A 19,285-nucleotide genomic window follows, 5' to 3' on the forward strand; every position below is an offset into this window, starting at 1 on the left:
ACCCATCCAATCATGTTATTTTCATCAGTTTCCAAATATATGCCAAAACAAGTATATTAGGCATATCAAACACACAAATATCAAACAAAACCATAGTATAGTAGTGTCTATAAATACATGAATGTCATGCCTGATTAATATTATACTATAAACGTCAAACACATTTTTTCAGCTTTTTGTTGTTTGTTTGTTTGTGTGTGTGTGTGTGTGTGTGTGTGTGTGTTGGAATTACTTAAACCTTTACGGTGCATGTGCATATGCAGTATATACACATTTGGTTGAGAAAATTAGCATAAACATAAAAGAATACAGTCTACATGAATTTAGACTGCTTTTAACATCACCAATAATTAGTGACTGTACCATCTGATTGAATTAGTTAATTACTCAATTTTGCAGATCCTCAGTTATCAAAAAATTACCAATACTTTCTCAAATGAATCTAAATAAATGCATTTTTGCTCTCAGTGCCAAAAAAACATCACAAAATAGGAAAACAGACATTTACAGATTTCATTAATGTAGTTTATTGATGCTTTTGACTCTTTGCAGGAAGATGGGTTTCATTGAAACTTTACATTGTCAGTGTTTGTACACAGTAAGCCATCCAAATTAAAATGATACAACAGGTGTTTTTGTTAAACTCATTGTTATAAATATGGTTATAGAGCTAATTGTCCATACTCCTTCCAAGCATGTGTTTTGAACAGATGGCAGTGTTTCACATGGACTTAGGCCTCAGTCTGTGAGGGTTCCTCACTGATGGAAGGGAAATGGAAGGTCAATCTCAAGCTTTCCGTCACTAATTTTCATGTGGGCTTGAGCCTCCACTGAAGCTTGCTGCAGGAAACCATTAACAGTGTTATTGAACTGGTCCACTACATAAATGAACATGTCCATAATGTACTCAAATGCATGATTGACCTGCTCCATATTTAAGGCAGAGATCTGGTCAACAACTTTCTTCATGACTGTGATAAAGTTACGGTAGAGGACATTGATGTTGATGAACACTGCATCTAAATAGTCAGACTTGATAGAGTCAACAAACTCCTGTGATTTCTCAACAATAGCTTTCAGGGTCTCACCAATCTTCTCTAGCATTGTGTCAAGACTCTCCATATTTTTCACAAAGTCCACAACTTCATCAAAGATATTCTTGAAAGCTGTTTTGAACTGATCGAAGATCTGGCCTCCAGTGATGGCATCACCAACTGGCATGCGTAACTTCACACTGCTGATCATCTCAACAAAGGAGTTGTAGTAGGTCTCCATGTTTTCATAGATTCTCTGGATGGTCATATCTAGCATAGCAGCAATGCTGCTGGTCAGCTTCTTCAGGACCTCAGGGAGAGTGGTCATCTCATCAGACCCAGGCAGTCTGAACTGGGTCTCCCTCAAGACCTTGACGATAGCATCCAGGACGACCTGGACGGTCTGCTGGTACTGGACAATGATGTTTCTGTAGAAGATTGACAGCTGGCTCATTTGAGCGTCATAGTTGACTGCAGCATCGTAAGCCTCGGTGATGCGGGTAACAACAGTGTTTTTCAACTCCTCCATGTTGCTTGAGATGTGGTACTTGTCAGCAAACATGGTGAAGGTAGAGATGATGGAAGGCAGTCTTGTCTTGAGCTCAGTCAGCGCTACTTTGGGTACCTCCATGTCGTAGGCAATCTGCAGGCTCATCTTGTCAGCATCCTTAGGAGATGATCTGATGACCAGCATGTCAACATCAACATCTGGGACAGACTGTTAAAAAGAAGAAATTAAATATTATTTTAGTTATATTTTGGTTTTAATGCTTAATTTTCAGTTGTGTCAAAACGGTCATGGTAATTATACTCACAGGATAACGACCATAGACTCTTGCGCTCATCTGAGGGACTCTTCCATTGAACTGAAAGCCCAGGAAGCCAGAGGAGGGTATAGACACAGAGGCACTGATACCATCTCTGCGAGCAGCATAACGAAGGTTCATATCTGTGAAAGTAGCACTGGTGATGTCCACATTCAGGGTATGGCGAGAGACACTGGAAGAGAAAGAAAGAATTTAAAATTAAAAATCACAATTAATTCTTTGAGTGATATTTAATAGAAAGGAATCTAATTAAGGGTAAATATTTACCTGTCGTCAGCCTGGGGCTGTCCGCTAAAATGTTGAGAAAAAGGAGTTAATTACGATAAATCTTGAATATCAGAAGTAATTGTTCAACATATGTTGTGTAAACCCAGTATGTTACCTCAAGGCTTGGTTAATGACATGGTTGACATCCATGGTCAGGTCTGCGTGTGTCAGGGCAAGCTTGTTAATCATGTTCAGAGCTTCATTCTCAAAATTTGCAGTAGTAGAAGCTATTGAAAGAAATTTTGCAAGATTTAGTGTTCAACAATGCTTGCACAATAAAATTGATGAATATATTCAGAGAATTTCATAAACTCACCGTCCATGTCATAGTCCAAGAGCACAAAGACAGAGGTGGCAGAGGACTTAAAGGTGACCTTGAAGACAGGAATGATTCCCTCTACTTCAGTTACCAGGTTTGTGGTGTACAGTGGGCTGGCAAACTTGAAATTGGTAGACATCTTCTGTGTGGTGGCTGTCACTTCAGCAACAGTCTTCTCAAAGATGGTAAGGTCACCCATGTTGGTTGGCTGAGAAATATCTATCTCAATATCGGCGGTCAAGGAAGAGGTTGGTACAAGATCAATTGTAGCCTGGGCAACATGTTTGCCATTGGTATTGAAATTAAACATGTTTGCCTCGTTGTTTCCAGTATACTTAAACACTGCATACACGCGGCTCAGGGAGGCTTCAACAGCAAGGTTCTCATTTACATCCATGCCCATGACTTTGGTGGTGCCAGAGTTAAGCTTGGCATCAGCAATAATCTTGGAGGTGGAGCGAAGGCCATCATTATTCAGATACAGATTAGCCTCATTATCCAGAACTCCCAACATTAGATAATCTTCAAGCACTGTGCCATCCATGTTTGCCCTAGTGGATGTCTCCATGGAAATCTCAAAGACCTCAAAGGTTCCCTCCAGCTTCATACTGTGGTCTGCCTCAGCCTTTCCAACAGCCCTGATCACAGGGATATTGAAATCACCCTTCATCCTAAAGGTGGAGACAACATTTGGTTTGGTTTTGGTGTCTGCAACCAGATTTTGGTTTGCCTCCAGATTGAGTATAGGCAGGGCAATCTTTGCAACAGTAGCCACAGAGACGGCAGTTTCAAAAGTCTCAGTGCTCATGCTGATGGTGCTATCATGAGTGCCTTCAATGTGAGGATTTTCAAGGGACAGGGAATTGGCCAGCTTGATTCCTCTCTTAGTGGTCAGACTAGTGGTGCCATCAAGTTTGGCTTTGAGACCCTCAAACACAGAGGCTGTGGTAGCTCCCATGCGGAATACAAGATCATCCTCAGCATACAGTCCAGCATTGACATTCAGATTGATGATGGCAGACTTGAAGGACAGCTCTGACATCAGGTTATCCATAGATGGAATCTGGATCAGACCCATCATATCAACAAGGGGGGCAACCTTGCTTTTGTGGTAAACAACTTTGGCATCCATATCCACAGTCTGCTCAGTGGTAGTCAAAATGTTTTTCAATCCAGTCTGCTCATATAAGTTTAGATCGCTGATAGCTGGAGTACGGAAGTCAATAAATGGCAGATCAATCTCAGGAATGCTGATGGGAGATGTCAGGAAGTCAAGATTGGCTTCACCGTCCATGGCAACAAAGAAGCCAGCCTCATTTTCATTATTGTCAACAGTGAAGTTGTAGAACATTTTGTACTGATTAAGACGAGCCAGAGCTACGGTGTTCATGTGTTGGCTGTCGGGCTTGAAGATGGCTGAGTAGTCATTCTGCAGATCTATCTTAGCAGTCAGAGTTTCAAAAATGTTGACCTTGGCATTTCCTTTGTTTTGGAATTCAAAGTTAAACTCAACAGGCCGGACTAAAAAGATGATTCCATTAGACAGGACTCCACTGACTGCACCAAATAGTTCTGTGTCATGGTTTGCCCTCAGCTCAACCTTCATATCATAAAGGTTGGCATGTCCAGTTGCCACGACAAGACTGTTCTTAATTATGGGTGCCTCTGCCTCATTGCGGACATTAAACTTGAAGTAGGTAAAGGTGCCAACTTCAGCTGTAATTTGCTGTTTCATCTTCAAGACTGTAGAGTCTGTATCACCAGAGAAAGTTAGAGTGACAATGCTGGGAGTGAGTGACATTTGCAGGTTGCTCTTGTGGGTGCCATCTTCGGCATTAAACTTGCCATTGCCTGAATTGTCAACTGTTAGAGTGAGGGTTAAGCCATCCTGACGAGCAATTGCTTTCTGGGTTACAGTGGCCTCAGTTCTGACATTGAAAACTGGGAGGTCCACTAAATGAGTGTAAGTTGTATCGAGAGAGGCAGACATTCCTTCTTCCATTGCAATAAAGCCGGTGTTCATAAACTCAGCAGTGTAAGGTGAAGTGGTAACCTTGATGGTAGTTTTGACTTGGGCCTGGGCTGATAGGCCATAGAGAGTTACAGATGCCTGGTGTTCAACTCCAAGAGCATTATGGGTCAACTTCACAGTCTCTGCGAAGATAACACGACTCATTTTTGGGATTGCAATACGAGCAGTGGAGTCAAGTTTGTAATTAAGAATTTCAAAAGTTGATGTGGCCTGGGAAGTCAGGAAACCAGTGAATGTTGGTGTCATTTCACTCTCAGTGGAGTTTTGGAACTCAGCTGATGTCTTGACAGTGTAGATGGGAGTATGGAATTTGATCTCACCATAGAGTTTACCAAAGCATGGGACCATGATTCCACTTGGAATGGTTGGCAGCTTGATCTCAGGAACCTGAAGAGACTTGACAAGCTTTTCTACAGGAACTTGTGGGATGGTAGGGAATGAGATGTCAGAAAGAGTCATTTCTGGGAGGGTTATCTCAGGAATGGGAGGGATGTAGCTCAAAGTCAGGTCTCCAAAGAAAACATCCATATCAGGCATTTTGATCTCAAAGTTTACAATGAAGTCAATAAGGTCAATGATTCTCTGCTTGATGTCATCAAAGGAAATTGTGGTGGCTTGCACAGTGTGGGAGCCCAGGATGGTGAACTCAGGGATGTCCAGCTGTGTTGGGATTTCAAACTCTTGAAGCTTATTCATGCTGAACTTCATTGAAGGCAAAGTAAGATCAGTGAAAGGAATCATGAAGGATGGCGTGTTCAACTCAAGTTTCTTGAGTTCAGCGACAAGCCCATCAATGATTTGCTCAATCTCGCTGATGATTTTTTGATCGGGTAGCAGATCTTTGATCATCGTAACAACTTCGGAGAGGATTTCAGTGGTGATCCCTACGACCATTCTGTAGCAATTGCTCAGGGACCTCAGATAAGAGGTCATCTCAGCTTTGACATCAAAGTTTGTAATTCTTTGTTTTATATAGTCAGCAAATCCTCTAAGGTTCTCAAATACAAGCTGGTCAGCTATATCCTTTACAGATTTCATAACTTCTGCAACTTTGATTTCTCTCAGGTATTCCACAAAACCTTTAACAGAGGTTAAGACAGTGTTGACAAAGTCTCTTGTTGCCTCAAGCTTCTGGGGGATTTCAAGGGTCCTGATCAGCTCATTCACGTAAGCTGTGTACTCAGCAATATACTGATTGGTATAATCCACAAAGTCATTATACTCCAATGACTTCAGCTTATTCACAATAGTATCAATATACATATTCAGCCCTTGAATCATATCCTTAACTTCTGTTGTTTTCAAGTAGTTTATAGCATCCTGGAAGACTTGCATGAATTTGGTAGGAATGTCAGCATCCTTCACCATATTGGCTACAGCCCTGATGGTTTCCTCAATTCTGAACTGCTTGATGAGCTCCACAGCATTGTCCAAGATAGCTTGAACCTTTTTATCAGCCTCAAACTTTGCAGTCAACTCTCTCATCTTGTCAAGGAATGTGTTGATCTTACCTACGATGTCAAGGTCCCGGATCAGTTCCTTAATATTATCTGTTATATCACTGAGATACCGTGTGGGAATCCGACTCACTAGGATCCTAATTGAACGGTTGAAGTTGAAGGAAGAAATGAATCTTTTCAGATCGGCAACAAATCTTTGCATGTCAAAGTCCTCAATCATTCGTTTCGTGTCACTCATCATTGCCTCTACATTAGCCATGATTTCATACTTGGCATCAACATCACGCAGGAATGCGATGCTGGTGTCCTTCAGTTTTTCCAGATCAATCTGCTGGATCATCTCCCTCATGGTATCAATCACATACACAACCATAGCCTTGATGTCATACTCCTCATTAAAGGCATTCAGCTGTTCCTGGACCTTCTGAATGAGAGTTTCAGGCAGGGTGCCACTAACAATAATCTCCTTCATCATATCAGCAAAGTTTTGGATGTAAACAGTGAGATCAGCCAGCAGCTTCTCAACAGTAACCTTCAGGTTTCCAAAAAAGGCTTCCACATCATCCATGGAGATGACATATTCTTGGGTAAAATCATTGAAATACTGCTTCAGCTGAATAAGCTTGCCCTCTACATTCAGTTGAGAAATGAAGTCACTTACATGCTGGGGAAGAGCCTCAAGTTTAGCTCTGATCTCCTCATTGTTGATGTAGTTCTGCAGCGCCTCTGCAATCTGCACAACAAAGCCCTTGATGCTTTCCAAGAAGACAGGCACATTTTCAATGAGAGGGAACTGAATCATATGGCTGTCTGTGTTCTTGTCATACTTAAGGAAGCCAGAGATGGTGAATTCCTGGTTCTCTGTGGATTCTGTGTTGAACATGTTTGTGAGGATGGTATTGGAAATCTCAATTCCAGTTTTCTCATCAGTGTTGTAAACACTCATGTCCTGGTTCAGGGCATGCTCATTCACTTTAGTTTTCATTCTAAAACTGGTCTTCTGCTCTTGGAGTGACAGCACATTATCCATCTTGTTGTCAAATGTGGTCTCAAGGGTAAAACCACTATCTAGCTGCTGGGTTAGTGATGCTCTGCATTCATGTGAGCTAGCAAAAGCCAGGGGCTGTGCTTTGAGGAGAAGCTTGCCATAGAGCTGGGCACTGTGCTTTCCATACATGGTCATGTCACCATCAGCATTGAAAATGGCATCAAGGTTGAAATCAAAAGGAACAATACTGCAGCGGATGGTGTGGTCAAAGCGCATTGGCTGTGAGTTGAAGCGGGCATCATTGGTGATTCTTGCAGCGAGACCAACAACTTCAAGCTCGGCGTTTTGGCTCATGTGAGATCCAAAGATTTTTCCAGTGGTGCTGCACTTTGCATTAGCAGTCATATCAGCGTAATTTACCTGATAGGTGTGCTTGATCTCTTCCTCACCATACACGGCTTGCAGGCTTCCTGTCAGGTCCATCTTGTACAGCTCTGCCTTCAGCTGAGCCTCATTAATGAAGTTGGCCTCCAGAAGTTTCAGGTTGTTATTGACATTTGCAGAAGCAGTGTAGGGTTTCAGGTCGATGGTGATATCATGAGTGTAAGTGGCATACTCACTTGCGGTGGCTTCAGCCTTTGAGTTGAAGTCAAGGCTAGAGAGGGTAATGGTCAGAGTGTTGGAATTATCAACTTTGGTGTCACGCACTGCAGCCTTGTTAATGATGGATAGGGTAGCCCTTGAAGCATCAAGCTCAGCATTAAAGGTGTTCTCCAGGGACAGTGGGCTCTGCAGGGTGGTTGTTCCACTTGTGGTCAAACCATCCTTGTTCATTTTCAGAGTGACCTTGTGAATAGCTTCATTCTCAAGGAGCTTCACGGTGGCATCACTGTTTACAGCCAGACCATTGACATCGAGAGAGGCAGTCAGCAGAGAGTAAATACGGTTTTCAGAGTAGTCTGTATTTGTCTCCATTCTCATGACAAATTCACTGGCACCAGCAGAGGCTTCAGCCTGGTTGCGGATCTTCATACCAAGAGCGAGGGCATTGGTATCACACTTCAGTGACAGCTTGTTGTCTTTGAAGGACAGCTCAGCATCATTGGTCAAGATGTCTTCAAAGGCATTGGTGTTAGACACAACTGAGAATTCACCATTGGAAAAGGATGCTGCAATTGTGTTCTTGGCCTGAACAATGGTGGAGTCGATCTGAACAGAAGAATCGATCTTTGCCTCTGGCCTGAATGGGAAGATGGCGAATGACTGGGTTGAAATGGTCTTGCCATACATGGGTCCAGCCTTGAACATTCCGTTAAAGTTGCTGTCAGCAGAGATTTCTTCAGTGTTGACTCCAGCCATACCAGTGTGCTCTAGGTCAATGTTAAGACCGAATGGGCTTGTGGCTTCGATCTTGCTGGTTGATTTCAAGTTGATTTTGTCTGTGATTGTTGCTTCCTCAACAATACTGATACTGGCTTCGATGAATTTATGGGCCAAAGAGCTCTTCAAATGGGCCTTGATGGAATCAGTAGAGGCAAACATCCCAGAGCCTAAATAAGACAGGAAAAAAAAGAAGATTGATAACTGATAATTTCAGAGTATGATTACTGTTCAGCACATTGTTTCACGTTAGTGGAGGTTGAAAATTGTTAGCCAAAAGCTGATGCTACTAAGAGTGACGAACATATCATTTTATCTGTGAGTTAGGGATAACAATATACATTCTGAATTCCTGTATGATGTTTACTATGAAGTACCTTCCATCTTGATGGAGAGGATGTCAAGTGGGGAGGTTCCTTTCACATCAAATTTAGCTGAGTAGCTTGGTGCCTCCACAACATCTTTGCCAGCAACCATTGAGGCCTCCATGTCGTACAGGTTACTCTTCACAAGAGCTGATAGTTCAGCTTTGCCGAAAAGAGGAATAGACAGTGTGATGCTCTCAGGTACAACAAGCTCTGGGATGGGAATTTCCATGGAGACAATCTCCAGTCCAAACTGGGGTAGAGACAAGCTAGGTGTGCTCAAAGCTGGTGGGAAGTGAAGGTCTTCTGTTGACTTTCCTCCAAGTGGGAGAGGGATAGCGATGGTGAAGAGCTCATTGTTGAAGTGGTACACAGCCTTTGCGTCACTGTTAAAAAGACACAAGTTCAATGCATAAATGTTTTGGAAAAACATTCACATAATTTAATTTTTTTTTTTTGCAGAGTTGTGCACACTTACGTAATCAGGAACAGTATCTCTGGCAGGGAAATCTCAGGCATATCAGGTACTCTGAAGTTCTTAATGTAGGGGATATCATCACCATGCATTTCCATGTAGTTGTTTGTAGCCTAAGAATGAAAGACAATTCAGTGTTTTATGCATGCTTCACATTTTTACCAAAAAATATCTGATTGATTGTTAAATCCAAGATTCATACCTCTGCAAACTTCTGGAAGATGTGACGGACCTTCATGTCAGTCTGTCCCACCTGCATGTCAAGAAGTTGGTTGCCGTACTTCTCAACCATATCAGTGTATGGCAAGCTGGAGGTCTCAGTATTCACATCAGACTTGAACTCAACCTCAATTTTGCTGCCATCTGCAATAATAGAGTGCAATAAAATGAATCCTGAGACATAAGGAAGCATTTCGCAAAACCCCAGGTTATAGTTGAGCTGGGAGTAAACTTTGAGCAAAATCAAATTTTGCATTTCCTCTCAGACAAAATGGCAGATTATAAAATCATTTTGGTTTGATGACTGCAGTATGTGGAGGATGGTCAAATTTTCATTCTGTCAGTCGCTTTTAAATACCAGACAATGTCATGTGATTGGCTTTGGACAATAAATTTTAACATAAATTTTAACAATGCCAGATGTAGCAATATTTAAGATGCATCCCAGGTTTAAATGCACATATCTAAGATATAAACAACTATCTGATTAATTCTTATTTAATATTCAGAAAAAGATCTAGCTGAAAAATTACATTACCATATTTCATCTCAATTTTCTGCTCAGATGTGGCGGCCATGACCTTGATGTCACTCTTGAGCTCCAAATCCAATTCTTCATCACGTTTCATGTTGGCAGTGAAAGTGGCATCGGCATTGATAGAGGGAACAAGAAGTTGGACCTGCAGCATACCTTCCTTCATCTCCTTTAGACTGAAAAATGTTAACAGTGAGTTAATGCACTCTGAATTATGATGTTAATGTTATACCATGAGGATTTATTTTGGATTTCTTACTTGGCACGGCCGACCAGGGAGAGCTGAGGGATGTTCTTGTTTATAAAGTCAAGAGAGATGGAGTGAGTTCCTTTGCCCTTGGTGTTTCCATCCACAACACCCAGCCTGAGTCCAGCCTCCACATCGTAGTCGGGGATCTCGATGTCGGCGGTGATGACATTCCTCCTTCTGTTGTATTTCATGACTACTCTGGCCTCAGTGGGGTCTGCACCTGTTGTTTGCCAACCAACTGATTAATATTTGTAACTCCAATAAACTTTGGAGCTTTTCCAAATTGAGTTAATGATGAATAAGAAACATTATCTAATATTGTATTTTACCTTCAGCCCTCAGAATAAACTTCACAGCATCAACCTTCTGCCGGCCCTCATCTCCCTCCCTGAGGAGCTCGTAGGCAAGAGTGGCTGTGTACTCAGTGACTTCACCAGTGGGGTGGAGTTCCACTTCAAATCTATTTAGAAAGTTCAGTTGATCAGTTAATATTCACAGGTAATGTATTTAAAATTAGAACTACTTGCTGGTGGTTTAGAAAGTTTTACTCACTTGCTGTCTCCAGTGAAGGGGAAGTAAGGGGCTGTCTCCTGAGAGAAAGCATCAGTGTACTGAAGGGCAGTGCAGTATTTCATTCCAGCGAAGAAGGGGGTGCATTCACTGACATCAACCTTGTCCATCACCATTGGGGGAATGGTCTTCACCTCTGATCCAGTCACTGCCACCAGTTTGTTTCTAAATTTTAAACATAGCAAAGATAAAATTTAACTTTTGTTGTTTAAATTTAAATGTAGAATAGTTCAAATTGTTGCTATCACAGATATAAGATCCACTTAATTATATTCATGAGGCCATAATTACACAGAGAATAAATGTTGCAATTAAGGTCAAACACATCTATTTTCAAATTTCCCTTGTTGAATAACATTGTCCCTGTTATGTTCTGCCTGTTTCGTTTCCCATTACTAATGATAGTGTTACCTGTGTTCTTGTATTTAGGCTGGAGAAAACAACATAATATCTGAAAAGTCTGTTCAGACTTACGTCATTTTGATGAGCTTTGTAGGACTCTGTGGAGCAGGGAGGGTCAGCTTGACACCGTCACGTTCCATGGAGATCTTGGCAGTGACCCCACTTTCGTGGAAAATGTTGGTGTGCATCTCTAATCCAGAGTTGACGAATTCAGGCATGTGGGAGCCAACCTGAGTTACAAACTCAATGCCAGCAGAGGGCATGAAGGTAACTTCGCTCTGTGGAAACGCAGGAAATATAGGTGACTTATTGTGTTAATTATATGCAATGGAAAACCATGCAGTTAGTTGGCTGTAAAACCCATTTTTGGAAAGAATTTTCAAGATAATTACCATGTCACGGGTAATGTGAAGTCCACCCTTGATGCCAGGGGTGAAAGTACCAGAGAGTGCAACCCTGAGGGGCACACCAGTGACAGTAGGCAGGAAGAATTCATTGTCCATGAAGATGTAGTGGGCAAAGATTGTGTTGTCAGCCTTGGTCATCAGTGCCTTCATTATCTGTGGCAAATAAAATACACATAGGACAGTTAAATCATGAACATCTTAATTAATGCATTTTCTCTTTAAAAGATAACTATCAATTGTCTTACATCAGTAGGGAACATCTTGAACATGCTGTCAATCATCATGGCAGCAGAGTAGGCCATCTCCTCCATTTCGTTGGTCCTCATATATCCCAGCTCATTTCCCAAAAGCCTCAGGTAAACCATTGCCTCAGGAGACTGAGCTGTCTTCAGTTCCCTCACCAGTTTGTTGATGTTGCGTCCAATGTCCCTCATCAAGTTCTGGGAGGCCTAAAAATAAATTTGCACAATGTATTACAAGATCATTCATTGATCACAGTGGTTTTTAGTCTTTTTAGTCATTTGTACAAAACATGCAGGGGGGCTGGAGCCTATCCCCTAGTCCCCCTGCAACCCTTCAATGACAAGCAGTTATGAACAATGAATGAACGAATTGATTGGTCTGAGTACCTGTCTCCTCATCCTGTCTCTCCTCAGAGCTGGCAGCATGTTCTGCAGGATCTCATTGACTCTGAGTGGCATGTTTTCAGAGACAAAGTACATTGTCTTCAGGGCAGTGTCGGGGAAGAATCCGTTCTTTCCAAACAGGGCCTCAACGGTTGGCTCAAATCCTTTGCCCTCCATACCAATCTATAAAAATGACAAATTTTTCACAGTCACAACTTAACTTACTGAAAAATAATTTCAAAGCTTGAATTCCATTAAAAGCTGAAAATGTTTACCTCCATCATATCGATGTCATAGCCAAATGCCTTCAGAGTCATTTCAAGCATGACCTCCTTGGGCAGGTAGCTGGTACCCTCAAAGATCATGTTGCCTTCCAGGGATCCCATCTTGTAGTTGCGGGAAAACTTGGTGGGGTCCATAATTTGTCCGATCTCATTACCCTGCAGAGCGTCACGAATCTTCTGTCTCAGTCTGTGGAAAGAAGAAAGTGTTACAGTTTTTATAGGGATCAAATCAGGACTGCAATAATCATTCACAATCATCATAGACAATATTTTTTTAAAGAAAAAGTATAAATGCATAGATGTAACTGCTTATCACTTACTCCTGGGTCTCTGGCTCAGTTGAGGACAGGATGTTGGTAATGTGGGAGATCACAAAGCTCTTGACTTGTTTGTCCTGCTCGTTGGGCAAGGCATTAACCAGCTGGGCCAGTTCAGTGGGCTGGGGATCCTTCATAAGTACCAGGTAGGCAGCAATACGCTTCTGCATGGGGCTGGCACTGTCCAAAAGCACCTGCATGAGAATCTCTCTACCCTGTGACCAAAAGAGATCAATAAAATTAGCATATACAGTAGATATATTCCAATAATGTGTCAAAACTTTTAAATAATTTGACTTGCCTCCTCAGGGACGGTGGTCAGCCTGAACACTTGAATGGCGGCCTGCTGCACAGCCGGGGAAGCTGCAGGTTGGTTCACGCACCCGATCACGGCGGCTCTGAGTGCAGGACCAGCAGGTATCACAGCTGGAGCCATGTTTCCAACAACCTAGAATGAAAACAAAAATAATCGTTCATTTAATTTCCTTCATTTGGACAGAATCTAAATTCAGACATGCTTTTGGAGGTCATCCAATGGACGTCAGATAGGCCTACCGATGTTTTGGTTTTTTTTAAATGGCAGTTACAACCTACTTCCTTAAATTGTCAAATTCATTCCCTGCATTTTACTATAATACATGGTATTTTCCATTGAGCATACATTTCTATATAATTGTTTCTGCCCTTACTTTAGTGGAGGGTTTGTATCAAATAGTGCCTTTTTGTATTGCCTTTTGGCACAGTGAAACCCCAAAATAATGAACAAAAAATATATAAATGCTCATTAATCTATTTGAATTTGGAATAAATGATCCCAATTACTGCAATCTTGTATTAAGGAGCATGAATTTTTAACTTTTGATCTTTTTTTCAATTTGGCTTTGCTGATAAATCCAAGGACAGTTTGCTTTCGTACTGAGCATTAACAGTGTCCAAGGGATTAAAATATCCATCACTAAACATAACAGCCATACACATGAATATGGAATTAACAAATAAATTGTATATTATGGAAACAAGAATACTGTAATTTTAATTGTATACTTTATAGATATGTAAGGTAGGTGTTTGTGCTTTTGCTGCTTATGAATCTATTTAATTCCTGTCACTCATTTCCATTTTGAGCTATTGGGTGAGATACCTACCCTCAGTGTCATGAAAGTGGTGTCCTTGTCACCAGAGCAGTCACCCAGCTGGCCAGCCATGAACTGAGCAACAGCGAAAATCTCAGGGATCAGTTTTTCCTCAGCTTTGTAGAACCTGTTGAAAAAAAAAGAAAGATATTTAGAATCAGTATCATATTTTACACAAAGAGGAAAAACTTCTGCTGAAATGTTATTCAGATGTTTAACCTGGAATAAAGTACGGTTATCTTCACTCACCTCTTGACAACATTGCTCAGGGCATACATGATAGGCTTGCTCTGCTTGTATTTGGCCATCTCGAGCATGTCATTGATCAGGAGGGCAGAGGGATTGGACACGAGTCCCATAGCAAAAACACCGGCATCAACCTCGAGGGCAGAGCTGTCGAAGGTCCTGAGGATCTGCATGATGGCGCTGCTGCACTCAGGGGTTCCGCACTGGGCCAGAACCTGGTAGGTCAGGACACGGGACACCTCAAGAGCCTCGGGAATGGCGGGACTCAGGGTCTCAGTCTTCATTCCACGGACCATGGTGACAAGCTTGTGGAAGAGGTGGGCCCTCCTCTCACCCTCGGTCTCGGGCAGAGCGGCCAGTTCTCTCAGCAGGTTCAGAGCTGCATCTTTATCCTGGACCACACTCCTGTCCTCGACAGCCTCCATGTGAAGACCCTTGACAATGTCACCTATGAAGCACAAGCAACATTGTTTTAATGTCACCTTCAGTGCCAATCTATAAATCCAAACAATGCAAATTAACCAAAGTACTTACTGTGGTCAAAGACTCTTTCATTGTGAGGAAGAACCTCAACCAGAGTGAGTTCTTGCTTTCCAACATTGGTGACTCCATATTCTCCCCTGTGGGAAGATAACACATGATTCAAAATAAAAGAAAGATCTCTTGCACGAGACGTATCAGTATGTACGCAGATATAATGGAGCATTTTATAGAGTGTAGTATAAGGTTTGACTTACTTATGAGAGAAGGGGATGAGGATGTGTTTCTCAGTGCAGGAGCCAGAGGTCATGTGTTTCTTCTCATTGTCAAACTTGTAGTTGCAGGTCTGTGAGCTTCTGATAAGCTGGGCCAGTGGGTAGTGCTGAAGACAGACAGACAATCATATTAATGCAGTGCAGGGGTTCCCAAACTTGTTCATACAGCATAATTAGATCACAGATCCCAGTTTGAGAGCATTGTGTCTTCACAAACCCCCTCCAAGCATTTTTTTCAGTTTTAAAGCTATTACAAGGAACTTTCATATTTTGTTCAGTAATCAAATTAAGATCACTTTAAATAATAATCAATAAAAATGACCAACACTGTTTCTTTCCTGGTTGTTCCTTGTTTGTCTGAAAAGATTATGTTGCTACTGTGGACAGTAAAGTTTGGATCTCTTACCATGCCAGAGATGAGTGCCAGAGGGCTGGTGTGATCTCTCATGGGGACAAATTTGTCACATCTGGACAGATCCCTGCTGAGGTTGATGTCAGTTGCAATGTCCTCTCTAGCGTTGACAGAGTAAGTGGTCTTGCACTTGCCATGGATGGTGGGCTGAAATGGGTAATTAGAGGATATGTATTACTACAGGCTGTAATTGTCAACATTTGCTTTGAAAGTGACAATGAAATATACTGATTTTCTTGAATCAGTGTACCATGTTCTTGTTCTTGTCTTCCTCCAGCAGAGGCACAGCCAGGGCGGAGATGATACCCCTCTTCACATTCAGGATGGTCGTTGTCTCACCTTCCTCAGGGTACAGTTTCACGTCATACACACCCTCAACCACAACCTTCAGAGGATGTCTGAAAGAAAATGATATTTAAATTAAATCAGCGCAAAGTCTCTCAAAATATCCGAAATATATGAACATTTCATACAGACATCAGTGATTTTCACTGAGCAACGTACCTCTCCATTTCAGCAGCAAAGGCGTCAGAGCTGGGTGAAGGAGTGAACACAGGGTTTCCATCTGCGTCCATGTCGGTCACCTCACTCAGGCTACAGCCAGTGGTGCGGACGATGAAACTACAAGTCTGCGGCACTTCAATTTCAACCTGTGAGAGAAGGTAAACACATATATCTCACTCTCTGAAAATGATGGAAAGAGAGAATTCAGGTGACTGAAAAGAGCTTTCTCTTACCATGCAAGAAGCCTTGGGTCCATTCTGGAGCTGTGAGGCTCCGTTCAAGCCGTTCAGAGATTCAGCTTCATATCTGTATTGGTACTTGTGCAGGGTCTTGTATCTTTGGGCCACTACAAGAGAAAATCAATGTTAATAAGAGAGTTTGCACAAAAAAGCAATTTATTTACTCTTTTAAATTGTATAAAATTATTGTAAATGTGTAAACTGGATATCAACACAAAAATTAAATGTGATGATCACAGAAAGTAGTAACTCACGCAGGCAGGTTGGGTCTTCTTGGGCAACTGTTGAGACAAAAAGGAAGGGAATTCGTTTTAGTTGTGCGAATTCAACTGAAAAGAATTAGACTGACCGTTAAATAAAAGATGGCATAACTACACTAATCCATAGTACTAAGTACATTTACTGAAGTACTGTACTACTGATTTGAGGTACTTTTATTTAATGTGAATACTGCCATTTTATGCAACTTTATGCTTCATGTCCACTACATCACAGACGCAAATGTTGTACTGTTTACAACGCTACATTTGACAGTTTTAGTTACTTTTCAGATTACTGTCCAGTGAAAGCCACATATTTCCAGATGGGTTGAGAAAATTTCCCTACTTCGTAAGCTAAATAAACTCTGGAAAAGCATCATCACAAAGCTGAGAACTGTTTTTCTGACACCATGAGAATTTGACTTTGTCGAGATACATGGTTCAAATACATATGAGGATCTTACAGAATATGATGCAGTGCTGTAGAATAAATTACCCATCAGTAGAAGTTAAAATAACATCTACAGCAGTAAAAATGCAACATAATGCACAATAATGCAGCATTCATATTAATCCAAGACATCATATATAGTGGTAAATAGTGATATTACTGCCCTGTGACTACTTCAACTTTTCATACTTAAAGTACATTTTGCTGAGAGGAATAATTGTGTACTTTTAGTTGAGTAAGGTTTAAATTGCAGGACTTTTACTTGAGTGTATTTTTTTCACAGTGTGGTATTTGTATTTTTACTTCAGGAAAGAATCTGAATATTTATATATAATATAACACTGGTCCTAGGACAAAATTATTATTATTTTTATAGCATGTCTCCACACATAGATGGGACTCATTTCACTTTTAGGAGGAATTCTTGCATGTCATTTTTAAAGCACATTGTAAGATACTTTTCAAGGATTTAGGATATATTTGATCAGATAATTTTACAGCCAAATTGGAAAAATAACTAAAAAAAAAACAAAAAAACAAAACAATACTGTTACACAAAGAATATCTTCTAAGAACTACTCACAAGCCAAGGCAGATGTGCTGAGGAGCAGCAGAAGGCAGAGCTTTGAGTCCCCCATGATGGGTTCGTTGAAGCTCTCTCCCTTGTAGTTGGCGAGTACTCAGACGAGACTGATTTCTCAGCCTCAGCTCGGGGCTTTTATACCCTCAGCCGGGGGGAGGACCGGGAGGCACAGACAGTGCTTCGAACGCTCAAAGTCCACTCCAGCCTCCTGTGTGGAGGGACAAAGGCAAAAGGTTTAAAGGGATACTCATGGCCCACAAGCTTACAAAACTGATCAATTCTAATAAATCTTCAAAATGTGTTCTTTTAGCCGCACTAAAGATGCACTGATGATGAATTATTAAATGCACGTAAGACTTTTCAATTAAGGCTCATTAGCTCATCGCCTTATCAGATACTGGTGGTTTTATAATACTTCACTGCTTGTAATATAACTGAGATATCCATGAAGAGCAGTTGTGTGGTCAATCAGTCTTGAGGCCCACTTCTTGATGTTGTCTATTTGTCAATAAAACAGCAAACACTTGCAGCTGGTTAAAGCTACTACAACGATTTTTTAACTGAAACAGTTTTAATTTAATACTGATGCTTTTATATGACAGCAAACAAGACCATCCACTGTGAGATTGAATGTTTCTGTACAGTTATTTTTAATGTCTGCCACCGGTTCTTTGCAAAATCAGATGAAGTGAGCCTCAGTTTTAATTTTTCCCAGCCAAAATTAAAGTGAGTCTCATGTTAGCCGGTTAGGAAACACTACCGCTTTTGTTCAAAATCAACACAATATGAAAGATCCTTGTAGTTACTTTAAATAATTCATTTATTTATCCAATAATTATTGTTTTTATGTGTTTTTGTGATGATTCATATGACTAAAGGTTAAATTAAAGGAGTCTGTCTTGACTTATGGCTTAATGGATAATATATGGACTAAATTCAGATCCCAAGGTTTTAAAGGTCCATACTGTAATCAGGCAGAAGTTAATATTCTTGAACTGCTGTAAAAATGCAAACTCAATCAACAAGGTTTTACAAGCTAACAGCTCCAGTGTGAATTAGGTCACTGATAGACAGTCATTAGTGAACACTGAGTGATCAAGGCGTGCTCAAAAACACAAAGTCCCCAAGATGAAAAGATGATAAACATATCAGCTGCTTTGTCCGGTAATGACACTGACCAAAAAGAAACCAACACCTTTAAGCAGCATTTCATCTGTTACACAATTGTTGGTTACAGGTGTGGTCAGCTTTACATTAATTTAACAATACATTTAAGTACAGTTTAAAAAAAAACCACAATACTACATGTATCAGGTCTATCCTCAGTGTTTTAAATGGGTATGTGGTTAGTCTTTACAGTTAAAATAATTGTAGTTACAGTACTTACAGGATTAGTAAAATACTTAGATGCTTGTTGTTCTGCTTCCACTGCCACAAGCCCAAATGAAAACAGCAGAAAAACATTACAAACTTCAATATGAGTTAGATGACGAACTTTGATCTGTAAAGATTCAAAGGTTCATGCAGAGTTTGATTTGCTGTTTAATTTGGGACTGCGGTCCAGTCTCTGCTAGGTACGGCATATGCAATAAATAAATAAACAGTGATAACCTTAGCTAGACTGAACTCTTCTCTTTCATTAGATTTTATTGGTAGTATTTTAAGTTCCATAGGAGTTTAAGCTCCTATGCAGAGTTTGAAAGAACAAGCAGTGCTTAAAAATATATATATTTTGTTCTTTTCTACATTGATCACATAACTACATTTGAACATTGTGTAATGGCCTGTTGCAATATATCCCCATCAGCACCTTTTAAAAGTTTGTCAGATACTGACAGTGTTTGCACTGACAGACATGTACACAGATAGAGTCCAAAGGGAGCCCAAGCCTCTGGACACTTTGTGAGACATTTAGCTGACGCTTGAATCCCTCATGTCTAATTTT

The 19,285-nt window shown here is 40.9% G+C and overlaps 1 protein-coding gene across 1 annotated transcript; it reads right to left on the reverse strand.

Moving 5' to 3' along the window:
- Nucleotides 1-503: 503 nt before the first annotated feature.
- On the reverse strand, nucleotides 504-17,410 carry apobb.1 (apolipoprotein Bb, tandem duplicate 1). The gene is made up of 29 exons (XM_084736822.1): nucleotides 17,341-17,410; nucleotides 16,301-16,327; nucleotides 16,041-16,153; nucleotides 15,808-15,953; nucleotides 15,554-15,701; nucleotides 15,298-15,450; nucleotides 14,874-14,998; nucleotides 14,671-14,756; nucleotides 14,140-14,584; nucleotides 13,903-14,017; nucleotides 13,059-13,205; nucleotides 12,761-12,972; nucleotides 12,432-12,627; nucleotides 12,160-12,339; nucleotides 11,776-11,979; nucleotides 11,516-11,683; nucleotides 11,196-11,401; nucleotides 10,704-10,886; nucleotides 10,481-10,611; nucleotides 10,161-10,371; nucleotides 9,905-10,077; nucleotides 9,350-9,510; nucleotides 9,151-9,260; nucleotides 8,685-9,058; nucleotides 2,445-8,477; nucleotides 2,244-2,355; nucleotides 2,129-2,152; nucleotides 1,850-2,033; nucleotides 504-1,752 (listed from the first exon to the last, which is right to left on the reverse strand). Exons 1-29 carry the CDS (start codon nucleotides 17,393-17,395, stop codon nucleotides 757-759), a joined length of 11,418 nt encoding a protein of 3,805 aa, XP_084592948.1. The 5' UTR covers nucleotides 17,396-17,410; the 3' UTR covers nucleotides 504-756.
- Nucleotides 17,411-19,285: the final 1,875 nt, after the last annotated feature.

The sequence above is a fragment of the Lutjanus erythropterus genome, chromosome 15, assembly GCF_056507025.1.
Source record: "Lutjanus erythropterus isolate fLutEry1 chromosome 15, fLutEry1.hap2, whole genome shotgun sequence".
Lineage (NCBI taxonomy): Eukaryota > Metazoa > Chordata > Actinopteri > Lutjaniformes > Lutjanidae > Lutjanus > Lutjanus erythropterus.